The sequence below is a fragment of the Schistocerca piceifrons genome, chromosome 3, assembly GCF_021461385.2.
Source record: "Schistocerca piceifrons isolate TAMUIC-IGC-003096 chromosome 3, iqSchPice1.1, whole genome shotgun sequence".
Lineage (NCBI taxonomy): Eukaryota > Metazoa > Arthropoda > Insecta > Orthoptera > Acrididae > Schistocerca > Schistocerca piceifrons.
This window is the reverse complement of record NC_060140.1, coordinates 754,430,601-754,449,438: the sequence shown is the minus strand read 5'-3', so window position 1 is coordinate 754,449,438 and position 18,838 is coordinate 754,430,601. Positions and strand designations below refer to the sequence as shown.

The 18,838-nt window shown below is 44.3% G+C and overlaps 1 protein-coding gene across 1 annotated transcript in view; it reads left to right on the top strand.

Moving 5' to 3' along the window:
• LOC124789857 overlaps window positions 1-4,845 on the top strand; it is an 858,265-nt gene extending 853,420 nt beyond the window's left edge. The window contains exon 5 of the mRNA XM_047257370.1: window positions 3,082-4,845. Coding sequence (XP_047113326.1) covers window positions 3,082-3,268 — 187 coding nt within the window. The 3' untranslated portion in view covers window positions 3,269-4,845. The remainder of the gene's footprint in view (window positions 1-3,081) is intronic.
• Window positions 4,846-18,838: the final 13,993 nt, after the last annotated feature.

Genomic DNA, 18,838 nt, shown 5'->3' with positions numbered 1-18,838 from the left:
CAGGTACCGTTCGTGTTTACATACAGCAGCGAAAGCTCCATTTACACTGAAGAGCCAAAGAAACTGGTACACGTCCTAATATCGTGTGGAGCCCCCGCGGGCACGCACAAGTGCTGCAGCACGACGTTGGATGGACTCGACTAATGTCTGAAGGAGGGCTGCAAGGACTGGCACCGTGAATCCTGCAGGGCTGTCCGTAAACCCTAAGAGTACGATGGAGGTGGAGATCTCTTCAGAACAGCACATTGCAAGGCATCCCAAACATGCTCAATAATGTTCACGTCTGGGGAGTTTGATGTCCAGTGGAAGTTTTTAAACTCAGAAGAGTGTTCCTGGAACCACTCTGTAGCAATTTTGGACGTGTGGGAAGTCGCATTGTCCTGCTGGAATTGGCACCGTCCGTCAGCATACACAAAGGACATGAATGGATGCATGTGATCATACTGGATGCTTACGTACGTGTCACCTGTTAGATTCGTATCTAGACGTAACAGGGGCCCCATATCACTCCAACTGTACACGTCCCACACCCTTACAGAGCCTCCCCCAGCTTGAACAGTCTCCTGCTGACATGCAGGTGCCATAGATTCATGAGGTTGTCTCCATACCCGTATACGTCCATTCGCTCGATGCAAACGATACTTGTCCGACCAGGCAACATGTTTCCAGTCATCAACAGTCCAGTATCAGTACTGAAGGGCCCAGACGAGGCGTAAAGCTTTGTGGTACACGAATGGGTCTTCGGTTCCAAAAGCCCATATCGATGATGATTCGTTGAATGGTTCGCACGCTTACACTTGTTGGCGGTCCAGCATTGAATTGTGCAATATGCTGAAGAGCTTCACCTCTGTCACGTTAAACGATTGTCTTCAGGCGTCATAGATTCCGTTCTTGCAGGATCTTTATCTGCGCGCAGCAATGTCGGAGATTTGATGTTTTTCCGGATTCCTGATATTCACTGTACATTCGTGAGATGGTCGTACGGGAAAATCTGTAGTTCATCACCACCTCGCTGTGTCTCATAGTTTGTGCGCCGACTATAAAACACCTGCCATTGTAGCAGCAGTAACCGATCTAACAACTGCGTAATACTGTTGTGTTATATTATCGTTACCGACCGCAGCACCGTATTCTGCCTTTTTACATACCTCTGTAGCTGAATACGGATGCATATACCAGCTTCTATGGCGCTTCGGTGTATATTCAAGCATGCGTTTTCGTGGTGTTTCCATATTTTTGTTCAGCCCCTGTAGTTCGCCACTCCTTGACCACAACTTATTTAGTAATTTGTTAACCATGCCTATTTCCGTTTAAATGTCAGTGGTTTGGTACCGGTTGTCTGCAGTGAATTCTTCGCTCCAACCTTACTTTTGATAAAGCTGGTCTCCGCACTACCAAAGTTTCTTTTAATATATGAATATTTGATTGTTTGTTGTAACGTCTGTCCACCTCCTAATATCTTGATAAATTTATTGCCAGCCTGCAAGTAGGGACGGTTTCGTTTGCCCCAGCCGTTCAAAACTGCTAACGGGAATCGTAATTAATTTCTCACAGATAGGGCACAAGGTGAACACACATACACAATGCTGTCCCCGTTTATTCTCTACCAAGCAGTTAATCTACACTACTGGCCATTAAAATTGCTACACCAAGATGACGACGTGCTACAGACGCGAAATTTAACCAACAGGAGGAAGATGCTGTGATATGCAAATGATTAGCTTTATAGAGCATTCACACAAGGTTGTCACAAGTGGCGACACCTACAACGTGCTGACATGAGGAAAGTTTCCAACAGATTTCTCATACACAAACAACAGTTCACCGGCGTTGTCTGGTGAAACGTTGTTGTGAAGCCTCGTGTAAGGAGGAGAAATGCATACCATCACGTTTCCGACTATTGATAAAGGTCCGATTGTAGCCTATCGCGATGCCGGTTTATCGTATCGCGACATTGCTTCTCGCGTTGTCGACATCCAATGAGTGTTAGCAGAATATGGAATCGTTGGGTTAAGGAGGGTAATACGGAACGCCGTGCTGGATCCCAACGGCCTCGTATCACTAGCAGTCGAGATGACAGGCATCTTATCCGCATGGCATTAACGGTTTGTGCAACCACGTCTCGATCCCTGAGGCAACAGATGGGGACATTTGCAAAACAACAACCATCTGCACGGACAGTTCGACGACGTTTGCAGCAGCATGGACTATCAGCTCGGAGACCATGGCTGCGGTTACGCTTGACGCTGCATCACAGGCAGGAGCGCCTGCGATGTTGTACTCAAAGACGAACCTGGGTGCACGAATGGCAAAACGTCATTTTTTCGGATCAATCAAGGTTGTGTTTACAGCATCATGATGGTCGCATCCGTGTTTCGCGAAATCGCGGTCAAAGCACTTTGGAAGCGTGTATTCGTCATCGCCATACTGGCGTATCACCCGGCTTGATGGTATGGGGTGCCATTCGTTACACGTCTCGGTCACCTCTTATTCGCATTGACGGCACTTTGAACAGTGGAAGTTACATTTCAGATATGTTACGACCCGTTGCTCTACCCTTCATTCGATCCCTGCGAAACCCTACATTTCAGCAGAATAATGCACGAGTGCATGTTGCACGACCTGTACGGGCCTTTCTGGGTACAGAAAATGTTCGACTGCTGCCCTGGCCAGCACATTCTCCACATCTCTCACGAACTGAAAACGTCTGGCCAATGGTGGCCGGGCAACTGGCTCGTCACAATAGACCAGTCACTACTCTTGATGAACCGTGGTATCGTGTTGAAGCTACATGGGCTGCTGTACCTATACACGCCACCCAAGCTCTGTTTGACTCTATGCCCAGGCGTATGAAGGCCGTTATTACGGCCAGAGGTGGTTGTTCTGCGTACTGATTTCTCAGGATCTGTGCACCGAAATTGCGTGAAAATGTAATCACATCTTAGTTCTAGTATAATATATTTGTCCAATGAATACCCGTTTATCATTCGCTTTTCTTCTTGGTGTAGCAATTTTAATGGCCAGTGGTGTATTAGCCTTACCTGGAGCAGCAGCTAAGCCGGGGCCCTCGGTGTGTTACAGGAAGCAGACGGAGGCGCAGTACGTGTCTGCGTGGCTGCAGGGCGCGGCGGCCGCCTCCGAGCCCTGGTGCGCCTCTTCGCACCCCGGCTGCGCTACGCCGCCCGACGGCTTCCTGGACGCTCGTGTCATGGCGCTCTGGAGGGCGGCCTCACGCTTCGTCAGGATCCGCTTCCGCAGCGCAGACTAGAGCGCCAGCCCCGCACTAAAGCCCGCTTTGTACGCGGTGCACGGCTCTCACTGCACGGATATAGTATTGCTGTAATGAACAGGAAACATTGGAGCTTAAGGCCGAGTTCTCATTCATTTGAGCAAAAAGTAGGCACAATTTGGAATTCTTTTTGAGACAGTAAAAAGACATCAGAGGATCTGTTTTGGGATTGTGACTGATCATACCGGTACTTTGAACTTTATTTTATATTTTCAATACAAAAAGAAATGGCTTCCGTAATTATTGTTTGATCAAGGGCCTGCGAGTCTGAAGTACGCAGACTACGTGCAGTGTAGCCCCTCAGGAGTTATCTGGAACCAGAAACGGATAACATCAGTCGGTACTTCATTAAATTTGTGGGAACTTATACCTAACCGCAATTAAATAACCTTAAATTAATAATATGGTGCTAACTCGAAATGTTAGTTAGATTTTTCGGCGTTTGTTTCGTTCTTTATAGCTTTACGAAAAATATAAATACAAAAGATAGAAATTAACAGACTGAATCGTTTTTATTTTATGCTGCACGCAGTTACGAAAACTCGTTTCTCTAGAAAATCCCATTTAAAAAAATGTTTAAATGTGTGTTACTTCTTATGGGACATAACTGCTAAGATCATCAGTTCCTAAGCTTACATACTACTTAACCTAAATTATCCTAAGGACAAACACACACCCATGCCCGAGGGAGACCTCGAACAACCGCCCATTTAAAGTTTAGGGAAAAATGTTATATGAATTATTAATTCAATTTGCATAAACACTACATCTTATTACGTATTTTTGATATCGCTGAACACTACGTGAAGTTAGATTTCCGAAGTTCAATATGGTTAATCCAATGGGGCGCACGAAAAATTACGTTTTCACCACTCGTGACCAAAATTTGACAAACAAGTTTGTAGCGTTACTTACGTTTAGTATGCAATTCCACGACCGTATATTAAACCTTCCTCTAACTCTAATTGTTCCTGGAGAGCAATTTTCTCGTTCTTCCCGGCCAGAAAAGCCAATGTGGCTGAGATGGGTATGCTGCGTTCGCAGCCGGCAAATATGTTTGCATGCCTACTGCAATATAAACCGTTTTGTGAACGTGAGTCACGGAACGAAAAGTGTTCTACCTGAGCTGGCTGAGAGCATCCCACGGCGACCGTGACACTACTTCGAACAATGGGCTGCAGAAACTTTTGTAACGCATGGATTAAAAAACCTTTTCGTTCCTCATTAAAGACACATATACCTTTCTAAGAAATGCAATAAAATTCGAATTTTCGATCATTTGAACGAGAACCTTGCCTTAAGCCGTCAGTTTGTTTTAATGTAACGAGAACTGACATTTCGATACTGTTTCATGGATCAGATCATATTTTACCTGCTGTGGTAAACATATGCTCAGCTTCATTTTTCAGTAACAATACCATTTCGACGATGTGTCGTATATGATTTCCAGTCAGGACGATCTTTGTGTCCACGTACGACTGAAATGTGAATTTGTATTCCAGATTTGACAACATAAATCGATGATAAATATAACGCCGTTTTGGTAGTACAATCTATATATTACATTTTGTATTTGTCTTTCCTTTTTTAAACTTTCATTTTGTCGTCTTATCCTCCTTTATTTCCTCACTGTTTTGAACCATACTTATATATACGCTAAAAGTGATGCTGAATCGTAGTGGAGCATATTAAGGACGGAAAAGTAAGCTCACAGAGTGAACAAGTTATAAAAAGACACTTAAATAGCTGGCTACAGCGCCCAGACAGAAGAACAATGCTCAGGCAAAAAGAAAACCACACAGGTAAGTAAGTATGTATTCAGTTATAAATTCATATCGTATTTCAAAATAGCTTTCCACATAAGCTAATCATAAACGGCACTAAACAGCCCTGTAAGAAAGTATGAATCACTAGAGGGATTAAAGTAGCTTGTGAAGGGAAAAGGGAAATATATCTGTTCGCAAGAACAAGCAGATCCTACAACAGTTGCACACTAAAAAAACTTACTGAAAATTGCTGCAAAAAGTTGTTAAATAATCAAGAAACATGAGTATTATGTCAGAAATCAGTAATTCCGATTATACAGCTTAAGGCTCTATGAAATGTAGTGAAACGAAAGACAAGACAACCAGCCACACAACACGAAAAGATCACTACTGAAGTGAATGGAAGGGCTATTAATGTTAAGTCGCAAGTAAAAAATATATTTAACAGTCATATTCCTAAATATAGTAGAAAACATAGGAAGAAACAGTTCAAGAGAAAAAGCACAGCAATATGTTATAAAAATAACACTCAGGATTTCAATCATATTAATGGACCAGCAGCTTTTCCTCTGAGAAACTTTAATTCAGCCGCTTTCTCAATTATAATCATTGCAAATATTGTGGACAAAAAAATCAATAAGCTGACGTATTTCATGTAATTTCATTTCATAACGTCATATGGAATAATGTTCTAGTGTAACCTACTCGTATCTTTGAGAAAGAATGGCTTATTTCTGAAACGCGTGCTGTACGAATAAAATGCGATGTCCATCCACCGTCATCCTGTAGAGATCTGTTTAAGGAGTTAGACATTGTGACTAGGCAACTGCCTCACATTATATTTATTCCCTCATTAAATGTGTTTTAAATAATCCACTGAAGTTCAAAAGGAACGCTGATATGTTTAATTACAACACTAGAAGGAAAAAGGGCATTAATTAGGCCACATTAAGATTTTCTTTTGCATTAAAACGGACGCACGAAGCTGCAAACTAAATTTTTGCTCACTTGTTGGACAGATAGCAAAGTAAAATATGAAAAATAAACAGAAAAATTTTCTCCTTGCCATCTCCATCTATCACGTAGAAGAATTTCTATTACTGAGATATGTGAAACGTGGTGGGTAAGAATTAATAACGCACATCTGTATGTCTTCTTTTAAAATAAATAAGTAAATAAAATACTTGTAAAAGATCATCATTTAGACATTTTTGCAAAATAACTTGTGATGTGAATATAAAACTACTCTTTCCCCATAATTACGATTTACGTTGTGTTTTCTGTGTGTCTACTTAATCAGTCCCAGTGTGGGTTCCCAGGACTTGCTGAATATATAATAAAGTGTTAAAGGAACTTGTACACCTACCTCATATCGTGTAGGGCCTCCGTGAATTCGCAGAAGCGCCGTAAACTGCGTGGTATGGGCTAGACTAATGTCTTAAGCGGTTCTGGAAGGAACTGACACTATGAATCCTGCAGGGCTGTACACAAATCTTTAAGAGTACGAAAGAGTGGAGATCTCTTCTGAACAGCACGTTGCAGAGCATCCCAGATATGCTCAATAATTTTCATGTCTGGGGAGTTACGTGGCCAGCGGAAGTGTTTTTACTCAGAAGAGTGTTCCTGGGGCCTCTCTGTAGCAGTTCTGGACGTCTGGGGTGTCGCATTGTCCTGCTGGAATTTCCCAAGTCCGCCGGCATTCACAATGGACATGAATGCATGCAGGTGATCAGACAGGATGTTTACGAAGCAGGGTCTGTGGATTTATGAATTTGTGTCAGTACCCGTACACGTCCATCCGCTCGATAGAATTTAGACTCGTCCGACCAGGAAACTACACTCCTGGAAATTGAAATAAGAACACCGTGAATTCATTGTCCCAGGAAGGGGAAACTTTATTGACACATTCCTGGGGTCAGATACATCACTTGATCACACTGACAGAACCACAGGCACATAGACACAGGCAACAGAGCATGCACAATGTCGGCACTAGTACAGTGTATATCCACCTTTCGCAGCAATGCAGGCTGCTATTCTCCCATGGAGACGATCGTAGAGATGCTGGATGTAGTCCTGTGGAACGGCTTGCCATGCCATTTCCACCTGGCGCCTCAGTTGGACCAGCGTTCGTGCTGGACGTGCAGACCGCGTGAGACGACGCTTCATCCAGTCCCAAACATGCTCAATGGGGGACAGATCCGGAGATCTTGCTGGCCAGGGTAGTTGACTTACACCTTCTAGAGCACGTTGGGTGGCACGGGATACATGCGGACGTGCATTGTCCTGTTGGAACAGCAAGTTCCCTTGCCGGTCTAGGAATGGTAGAACGATGGGTTCGATGACGGTTTGGAGGTACCGTGCACTATTCAGTGTCCCCTCGACGATCACCAGTGGTGTACGGCCAGTGTAGGAGATCGCTCCCCACACCATGATGCCGGATGTTGGCCCTGTGTGCCTCGGTCGTATGCAGTCCTGATTGTGGCGCCCACCTGCACGGCGCCAAACACGCATACGACCATCATTGGCACCAAGGCAGAAGCGACTCTCATCGCTGAAGACGACACGTCTCCATTCGTCCCTCCATTCACGCATGTCGCGACACCACTGGAGGCGGGCTGCGCGATGTTGGGGCGTGAGCGGAAGACGGCCTAACGGTGTGCGGGACCGTAGCCCAGCTTCATGGAGACGGTTGCGAATGGTCCTCGCCGAAACCCCAGGAGCAACAGTGTCCCTAATTTGCTGGGAAGTGGCGGTGCGGTCCCCTACGGCACTGCGTAGGATCCTACGGTCTTGGCGTGCATCCGTGCGTCGCTGCGGTCCGGTCCCAGGTCGACGGGCACGTGCACCTTCCGCCGACCACTGGCGACAACATCGATGTACCGTGGAGACCTCACGCACCACGTGTTGAGCAATTCGGCGGTACGTCCACCCGGCCTCCCGCATGCCCACTATACGCCCTCGCTCTAAGTCCGTCAACTGCACATACGGTTCACGTCCACGCTGTCGCGGCATGCTACCAGTGTTAAAGACTGCGATGGAGCTCCGTATGCCACGGCAAACCGGCTGACACTGACGGCGGCGGTGCACAAATGCTGCGCAGCTAGCGCCATTCGACGGTCAACACCGCGGTTCCTGGTGTGTCCGCTGTGCCGTGCGTGTGATCATTGCTTGTACAGCCCTCTCGCAGTGTCCGGAGCAAGTATGGTGGGTCTGACACACCGGTGTCAATGTGTTCTTTTTTTCCATTTCCAGGAGTGTAGTTTCCAATCGTAAAAAGTCCAGTGTCGGTGTTGACGGGTCCAAGCGAGGCGTAAAGCTTCCTGTCGCGCAGTCATCGAGGATACACGAGTGGGCCTTCGGCTCCGAAAGCCCATATCGATGATGTTTCGTTGAATGGTTCACACGCTGACACTTGTTAATGGCCCAGCGTTGGAAACTGTAGCAATCTGTGGGAGGGTTGCACTTCTGCGACGTTGAACGATTTTCTTCAGTCGTCATTGGTCTCGTTCTTGCCGGATCTTTTTCCGGCCGGAAGCGATATCGGCGATTTTCTGTTTTACCGGATTCCTGATACTCAAGGTACACTCCTGAAATGATCGTACGGGAAAATCCACACTTCATCGCTACCTCGGAGATGTTGTGTCCCATCGCTCGTGCACAGCCTGTAATACCACCTTCAGACTCACTTAAATATTGATAACGGGCCATTGTAGCTGTCAGTAGCCGAACTAACAACTGCACTAGACACTTGTTGTCTTATACAAGCCTTGACGACCGTAGCGCTGTATCTGCCCGTTTACATATATCTGTATCTGTATAGGCATGCCTACACCAGTATCTTTGGCGCATCTGTGTTTGTCACCAGCTGAAGTCCCTCGTCCATGGAATAAGATGGACATCCATATATGACTTTACTAAGTTTCTCTACCGATGATAGTTGCCTCAGTTAGTGTTCGTCATTGCACCTCGAAACATGCATTAATGTCTCATGTTATTTAAATTATTTATAAAACGCGGGACATTAGACCTTGCAAATAATTTTATAATAGTGGCTGATGCCTTTTGTTTTAAGTCGCTTGAAATTATTTTAATTTTTTAGTAATAAGGACTCTTAACTTGGTAGGAGAGCAGCACGGCTCTTAAAAAGATTTATACAAACTTTTTCCCAGATACACACATGAGGATGTACCTGCATGATACGAAACCGGTTGTACCAGTCAGTGAGCGACCACAATAAAACAGCTAACGCGGCAAACTGGATTCTTAATCAATTTGAACAGCTTTTCATCATCTCAATAAATTTAATTTGTTTGAATGTTCCTTTCAGTATGCTGATTTGCACAATTTTAGTTGTGTTAGGCTGCCAGATACTTCCTTCCAGCAGCCAGAACCACTTCTCTGGCGCCTCTGATGTATTCATGCTCGAAGGACCGTTCAAATTTAATACAAAGAGCTCCCTTACAAAAGTAAACGCTGAAAATTACGAACCTCTGAATTAATCACAGTTCCTACCAACAAAAATTATGGACAATACTTCTGCCTGCAGAAAGACGCTGCTGTCAAAACCCAAAGAAGACAAATACGCTCGTCTTTAAAAGACTCTGACGGAAAAGTGGGGAACCAGCTGCCTCAAACCTCATACCGGTTTACTCAGGGAAAAAAAAACTTGGCATGCAAATACATCCATGCTTGTTTAATACAGAACATTCTGAATCAGTGGTCCTGAATCCTTTTTGCTCAGGCGCCAATATTGACATTGTAGGATGGCACTTCGGGCCGCATATGTACAAATCTTATTATTAATGGTAACCGACATAAATTAGTAGGCGTAAGAGGCCATCTGTCGTACCGGTGCCATAAGTTGGCAGCTGGCCCCTCATGTGTTGGTCGTTGACAATCGGCGCATTTCGTGTCAGTTGTTCTTTGTTTCCGATTGCTGCCACGCTTAGAGACTCCAGTGTTTTGACAGTATAATTGCCTAATGAAATCTTGTTGTCTTGTCTATGTCAGCGGACGATTAATTGATTAATACCAGTAACTATACTGATTTTTAAATTTATTATGCAATATGAGACCGATCAGAAATGTTTACTAAATGTTTTGCATGTCATTTTTCTTCTACTCATCGCATTGTATAACAGCAGCTTTAATTTAATTTCATGTTTCTCGCTACAAATATGCATACATTTGAAGATAACCGTCTCTATAATGTGCATTCATGTATCTACGTTACTTCCGACTCAAAATTCATAGCATAGCAGCAGGGTGACGGCCGCTGTTCTAACAAGGGGAGGCCGCCAATTGTGAAATTCAGATTCGATTCATACTGCGCATAATAAAAGCTCATGGCCAGAGGTGTAATGTGGTAAAGCACCAAGATGCACTTCTCAGCCGTTGTCGAGAAAATCGACAGTTAAAAGAAACCGTTGTGGTGAAATACTCTCTACGATTAATAATTGTCTACAGCCTCGTGGCGCAGCGGTAAGCGCTCGGGTTCGTAATTCGAAGGTCGCCGGATCGAATCTCGCGCCATGCAATTATCTTTATTATTAGTTTTTTGTAATTCAAATATATATATATATATATATATATATATATATAAAGTATTAATGAATTGCTTACGCATGTTGGTGATGGCGGATCGCTCTCCAATTGTACCGCCTCCATTTTCCGTTTTTTTTTAACAGGGTGTACCAAAGCTCTCCCGTCCGCACTGATTTTCGAAGTTAGCAGGCAACTACGCTGTTATGCGGCGGCTCGTTTCGGCCCATTCAGCATCTGCCATTCAAGTGTAACGAGCGAGTAACGGAGTTTATATTTCATACCTGTCACAGCAAATTTGTGTTCGTGGGGTCTCTATTCTAATTCGAACGTTTGACTTACGCTATACGTATTCGTTTCGGAATATCGTTTCTACGTCTTCCGTTAACTATACGTGGTTAACATTATGAAGACAATTAATAACATTTGTGAAATACAACTTTGTTTGCGGAAGGCATAATGATGTTCGAAGTCGCCAGTTTTTCCACGACAAACGACTTTCAACAACTTATTATATGCATAATTGTTGCAACTGAGTGCCGGGAATTATATATATACTTATAAAACACAAATACTAAAAAAAAAAAAAAATTGCATAGCGCGAGATTCGATCCGGCGTCCTTCGGATTACGAACCCGAGCGCTTACCGCTGCGCCACGACGCTGTAGAGAATTATTAATCGTAGAGAGTATTTCACCACAACGGTTTCTTTTAACTGTCGATTTTCTCGACAACGGCTGAGAAGTGCATCTTGGTGCTTTGTCACATTACACCTCTGGCCATGAGCTTTTATTATGCGCAGTATGAATCGAATCTGAATTTCACAATTGGCGGCCTCCCCTTGTAAGTTCTTTTACCCAATCTATCTTTGTAGTTAAGCCTTCATACACAGCATCTCTCTCACTGCCTCTATGTTCCTCCCAATGGAACTTTCTCCTCTGTCTCTTCCAGTGTCACTGCCTTCAACCCTTTCTCTAGCTGTTCCTCATCACTATCACCTTCTCTGTCACTTCCACTGTGTCTCCGTCCCCTGCATTGTCTCTGTCCCATTATTTTTCTGTCGTTTTGCTGCCGTCTCTTTTCTTTTCGCTTACTGTCTGCTGCCTTTATCTTCAACCACAATTGTCTCCTGTTCACACACGTCCTTTTAGCCTTTTAGATGGTTTGCCTGGGGTTTTGACCACCATGTGGGGGACATTAACACATGGGTGTAGGGAGATGGGGTAAAGAGAGCAATTTTTTTCGTGTTAAAGTTCGCTAGTTTTGGGAGGAAGGGTCTAAAGGCCGCTCCCCCCCTCCACCCCGCTAAACGTATGCATAGTTTTCACTCATCTCTCTTTTTCATTTCCACTGACTTCACTGCTGCTGTCTCCATCTACCCCTCTTTTTCTTTCACTGCCACCTTTTCCCTCCCACTGTTATTGTCTCTTCTCTTTTTCTCTCCCACAGGTGCTCCCCTCTCTTCCACCGTCACTGTCTCTCCGCTGCGGCACATTAGAACACGAATGTGTTCACATGGCAAAAACTTTGATGAATAAGGCAAAATGAAGATTGAAGCAGCTGATTCCCCCAATTTCTCCGCCAGATTCTTTAAAATGAAGCCTTTTTTATGCTCCAACAGGGGCATTATTCAGCTGGATCCCTTCATCTCCCTCTTACAGCTGTATGGGCTGCTATATAAAACTAATTCTGTAGGTCAACAAAGTTTTTTCAGTTAATTTAGATACTTCGATACGTTTATACACTTTTACACATATAAACAACAAAAAAGCACGCATAACATATGTTTAACTCAAAATCGTCTCCCGTCCAACGCAAGCACGTAAAAACGCACAACAATTTTAGGCAACAATTACAATATACAGAAGAATACCGTGTTTGATTTGCAAGTACAGAGAATTTCGTGTGAGAAAATGATTTTTGTAAGATGCTTACGCTGCCAGATGTGACCATCGAATGTTTTACAGGTCAAGACAACCTGTGAAGGTGTGAAGTGCCCATTATACAGAGAGAGCGCGTCATAACATTATATTGGCGAAAAATGCTGACCAAAAACATTTTTTGATGTTCCCAAACAACTTGCGGTGACCCCAGCGCCTTACCATGTGTTCACTAAGTCATTTAGTACCACACACATCAAAAAAAGTTTTGCATCATCTCGGCTCTCAGAACTCTTGAAGATAGACGTTGACTGTGGATATTGTATCACAGACACAGTCCCTTTGACTGTGCAGAGATGTCACTAATCCCGTCCAAAGATGAAAATAACCATGCATGAGCAGCGCCTATTACACGGAGGATGTCCGACAGCCGATCAGTTCCAGTCATTCCATCAGGAAGGAATTCCACGGATCGAGCTGTCCGTAGTTGAACCATGCCTAGACGGTCAATCATGCAGTTCGATCGCGTCGGCATTGTTATTTTGTGCCAGGAAGAGTTCTCAACAAGGGAAGTTTCCAGGCGTCTCGGAGTGAACTAAAGTGATGTTGTTCGGACATGGAGGAGATACAAAGAGACAGGAACTGTCGATGAGATGCCTCGTTCAGGCCGCCCAAGGGCTACTACTGCAGTGGATGACCGCTACCTACGGTTTATGGCTCGGAGGTATCCTGACAGCAACGCCACCATGTGAATAATGCGTTTCGTGCAGCAACAGGACGTCTTGTTACGCCTCAAACGTGCGCAATATGCTGTATGATGGGCAACATCACTCCCGACGTCCATGGCGAGGTCCATCTTTGCATCCACGACACCATGCAACGCGGTACAGATGGGCCTAACAACATGCGAATGGACAGCTCAGGATTGGCATCACGTCCTCTTCACCGATGAGTGTTACATATGCCTTCAAACAGACAATCTTCGGAGACGTGTCAGGTTGAACGCCTCAGACACACAGTGCAGCGAGTGCAGGAAGATGGAGGTTCCCTGCTGTTTTGGGGTGGCATTATGCGGGACCTACGTACGCCGCTGGTGATCATGGAGGGCGACGTAGCGGCTGTACGATACGTGATAGCCATCCTCCGACCGATAGTGCAACCATATCGGCAGCATACTGGCGGGGCTTCGTCTTCATGGATGACACTTCGAGCCCCCCACATCATCTTGTGAGTGACTTCCTTGAGGATAACGACATCGCTCGACTGGAGTGGCCAGCATGATTTCCAGACCCTATCGAACATGCCTGTGATAGATTGAAAAGGTCTGTTTATGGACGACGTGACTCACCAACCACTCTGAGGGATCTACGCCGTATCGCCATTGAGGAGTGGGACAATCTGGACCAACAGTGCCTTGATGAACTTGTGGATAGTATGCCACGAGGCATACAGCCATGGATCAATGCAAGAGGACGTGCTGCTGGTTATTAGAGATACCGGTGGGTACAGCAATCTGGACCACCACATCAAGGTCTCGCTGTATGGTGGTACAATATGCAATGTGTGGTTTTCAGGAGCAATAGAAAGGACGGAAATGATGTTTATGTCGATCTCTATTCCAGTTTTCTATACAGGTTCCGGAACTCTCGAAACCGAGTTGACATAAAACTTTTTAGTTGATGTGTGTACATTTACGCCTCAGGCCGGATACTGCATGCATATTTTACAGTAACTGGAACCAAATGATAATTAAATCGACATCCTAGCTGCAGACAGGCATTGATATACACACTGGGGATATGATGAAAACGTGTCACCTGACCGGGACTCGAACCCGAGTCTCCTGCTTACAGGGCAGACGCTCTATCCATCTGAGCCAACGAGGGCACAGAAGACAATGCGCCTGCAGGGACTTATCCCTTACACGCTCCCAGTGAGACGCACATTCCCATGTCCACACCACTACATTCGTAGTGCGCCTAATAGATGTTTGCGCATCACACTCATTACTCGTGGCAGATTAATCTACCAAGTCCCATACGTAGGAGATCCCGGCTTCGAGTCCCGGTCGGGTCACACATTTTCAACATGTCCACAATGATGTATATCAACGCTTGTTTGCAGCTAGGGTGTCGATTTAATTATCATTTCATTCTAGAGAAGCTACAAGGTCATCAGTGGTATCTGCTCATACGGGAACAGATACTACCTTCGTTTATAGTAACTTGAACTTCTGTATCTTGGCAACGGATTGTGATATCGAAAATACTTTCGAAGCTCCACGAGAACATCACCTCAAGAACATAAGGTTTGCCATTAACAGAAATTATAGCTGTGACCATCTTCCCTTCACTTGGTACTTTTGGTACCAAAAAATCATCGTTTTTCTGGGTTTTCTTAGGAACCGCCCATTAAAAAATAGCACTTTTACAGTATAAGCCACCCAAGATCCACCCTTAAGTACACATAATCCAAAAGAAGCAACCAATTTGCTCAATTCGCCTGGGGTGGTTGATGTGCGTAGTATTTGAATTTTGACCCTGCACTGTAGGCTGGGTACAACGGCCGTTCTTCCAATAGGTATAGAGATGGCCGCTAGGCCAAGAGCTACCCAAAGCACTTGACCCTTTATCTCTGTGCTCAATACAACACGAGATATAACCGCCTTAAAAATCGTATTTTCGCTGGCGGCTTTTTGCGTCATATTGGCACCGTGCACTGTCATGTACGAACTGATACCAGGGAATCATTTACTAATTTGTATATCCCGTTAGCCCTCGAAATACAAATATAAAGGAATTTAATTTTCGTAAAAATAATTAATATCATTGTGAGCTTCAACGGTTTGTTAATCTCTGATTAACCTCATTCTGATGTCCCTATAAAGGTTGCCACCCCTGGTGAGTTATCCCAAAACTACAAACCAGAAGATTCAATGGGTTGTATGTGTGAAAGACCCTCCGGCGAAGATATCACATACACAGTTGGTAATTTCCGCAGGTGCAGAAGCATTTAAAATTATTAGACCGACAGCAGGAAAGAAAATTATTAATAATGTTTTTCAAAGAATTAATGTTCCTTGCATACTGACACTGCTGTAATGTGACACAAAACGCAATTTACGTGGAACAAACAATAGAATAGGAACAATTAATATAGGACACGAACAGGAGAGTGAATAACGTAGAATGTTACAATCATTTGCATGTACACATTACTAACAACAGCAACGTTATATGTCAATTATTGTGCCTCTAATGCAATCAATTCAGCAGCAACATACATTAGAAATCCAGTCTTGATTTATCAAAGCCACCTATGGGAAAAATACGTATTGCTCATCTCCCACACAGAATACACGTCGCGCGGATGATTGGCGGCGGGACGGCGAGGTGGCACGGCGGAGACATGGTCGAGGAACTCTGCAGTGGCTATAGAATGTCGTCTTCATTAGGAGAAGACAGGGATACACTGAATATTTTGCGATTCGTAAGCCTTTAGCAGTGGAGAATATACTTGTGGTGTTAACCACAGTTATAAAAATGAGGATAAATGTGGATTATTGGACGAACTGAATGAACTGAACATCTATTCCAATCATTTTCGGAATATTTAGGGAAAGTCTCCAGTATGTTTCTATACTGCGTCAAACAAAATGTATGTTGTTGTTGTTGTTGTCCTGAGACTGGTTTGATGCAGCTCTCTATGCTACCTTATCCTGTGCAAGCTTCTTTATCTCCCAGTACGTACTGCAACCTACATCCTTCTGAATCTGCTTAGTGTATTCATCTCTTGGTCACCCTCTACGAATTTTACCCTCCACGCTGCCCTCCAATGCTAAATTTGTGATCCCTTGATGCCTCAGAACATGTCCTATCAACCGGTCCCTTCTTCCCGTCAAGTTGTGCCACAAACTCCTCTCTCCCCAATTCTGTTCAATACCTCCTCATTAGTTATGTGATCTACCCATCTAATCTTCAGCATTGTTCTGTAGCACCACATTTCGAAAGCTTCTATTCTCTTCTTGTCCAAACTATTTATGGTCCATGTATCACTTCCATACATGGCTACACTCCATACAAATACTTTCAGAAACGACTTCCTGACACTTAAATCTAAACTCGACGTTAACAAAGTTCTCCTCTTCAGAAACGCTTTCCTTGCCATTGCCAGTCTACATTTTATATCTTCTCTACTTCGACCATCATCAGTTATTTTGCTTCCCAAATAGCAAAACTCCTTTACTACTCTAAGTGTCTCATTTCCTAATGTAATTCCCTCAGCATCACCAGACTTAATTCGACTAGATTCCATTATCCTCGTTTTGCTTTTGTTGATGTTCATCTTATATCTTCCTTTCAAGACACTGTGCATTCCGTTCAACAGCTCTTCCCAGTCCTTTGCTGTCTCTGATAGAATTACAATGTCATCAGTTAACCTCAAAGTTTTTATTTGTTCTCCATGGATGTTAATACCTACTCCGAATTTTTCTTTTGTGTCCTTTACTGCTTGCTCAATATACAGATGGAATAACATCGGGGAGAGGCTACAACCCTGTCTCACTCCCTTCCCAACCACTGCTTCCCTTTCATGCCCCTCGACTCTTATAACTGCCATCTGGTTTCTGTACAAATTGTACATAGCCTTTCGCTCCCTGTATTTTACCCCTGCCACCTTTAGAATTTGAAAGAGAATATTCCAGTCAACATTGTCAAAAGGTATGACGACAGCATTCAGCGAGGATGGCAGATGAGAGGAAAACTGGAACTTCCTGGCAGATTAAAACTGTGTGCCTAGACTCGAACTCGGGACCTTTGCCTGCCGCGGGCAAGTGCTCTACCATCTGAGCTACCCAAGCTTGACTCACGCACCGTCCTCACAGCTTCACTTCTACCAGTACCTCGTCTCCTACCTTCGAAACTTTACAGAAGCTCTCCTGCGAACCTTGCAGAACTAGTACTCCTGGAAGAAAGGATATCTACATCTACATCCATACTCCGCAAGCCACCTGACGGTGTGTGGCGGAGGGTACCTTGAGTACCTCTGTCGGTTCTCCCTTCTATTCCAGTCTTCGTGGAAAGAAGGATTGTCGGTATGCCTCTGTGTGGCCTCTAATCTCTCTGATTTTATACTCATGGTCTCTTCGTGAGATATACGTAGGAGGGAGCAATATACTGCTTGACTCCTCGGTGAAGGTATGTTCTCGAAACTTCAACAAAAGCCCGTACCGAGCTACTGAGCGTCTCTCCTGCAGAGTCTTCCACTGGAGTTTATCTATCACCTCCGTAACGCTTTCGCGATTACTAAATGATCCTGTAACGGAGCGCACTGCTCTCCGTTGGATCTTCTCTATCTCTTCTATCAACCCTACCTGGTACGGATCCCACACTGGAGCAGTATTCAAGCAGTGGGTGAACAAGCGTACTTAACCTACTTACTTTGTTTTCGGATTACATTTCCTTGGGATTCTTCCAATGAATCTAAGTGTGACATCTGCTTTACCGACGATCAACTATATATGATCATTCCATTATAAATCACTCCTAATGCGTACTCCCAGATAATTTATGGAATTAACTGCTTCCAGTTGCTGACCTGCTATATTGTAGCTAAATGATAAGGGATCTTTCTTTCTATGTATTCGCAGCACATTACGCTTGTCTACATTGAGATTCAATTGCCATGCGTCAATTCGCTGCAGATCCTCCTGCATTTCAGTACAATTTTCCATTGTTACAACCTCTCGATATACTACAGCATCATCCGCAAAAAGCCTCAGTGAACTTCCGATGTCATCCACAAGGTCATTTATGTATATTGTGAATAGCAACGGTCCTACGACACTCCCCTGCGGCACACCTGAAATCACTCTTACTTCGAAAGACTTCTCTCCATTGAGAATGACATGCTGCGTTCTGTCATCTAGGAGCTCTTCAATCTAGTCACACAATTTGTCTTATAGTCCATATGCTCTTACTTTGTTCATTAAACGACTGTGGGGAACTGTATCGAACGCCTTGCGGAAGTCAAGAAACACGGCATCTACCTGTGAACCCGTGTCTATGGCCCTCTGGATTTCGTGGACGAACAGCGCGAGCTGGGTTTCACGCGATCGTCTTTTCCAAACCCATGCTGATTCCTACAGAGTAGATTTCTAGTCTCCAGAAAAGTCATTATACTCTAACATAATACGTGTTCCAAAATTCTACAACTGATAGACGTTAGAGATATAGGTCTATAGTTCTGCATACCTGTTCGACGTCCCTTCTTGAAAACGGGGATGACCTGTGCCCTTTTCCAATCCTTTTGAACGCTACGCTCTTGTAGAGACCAACGGTACACCGCTGCAAGAAGGGGGG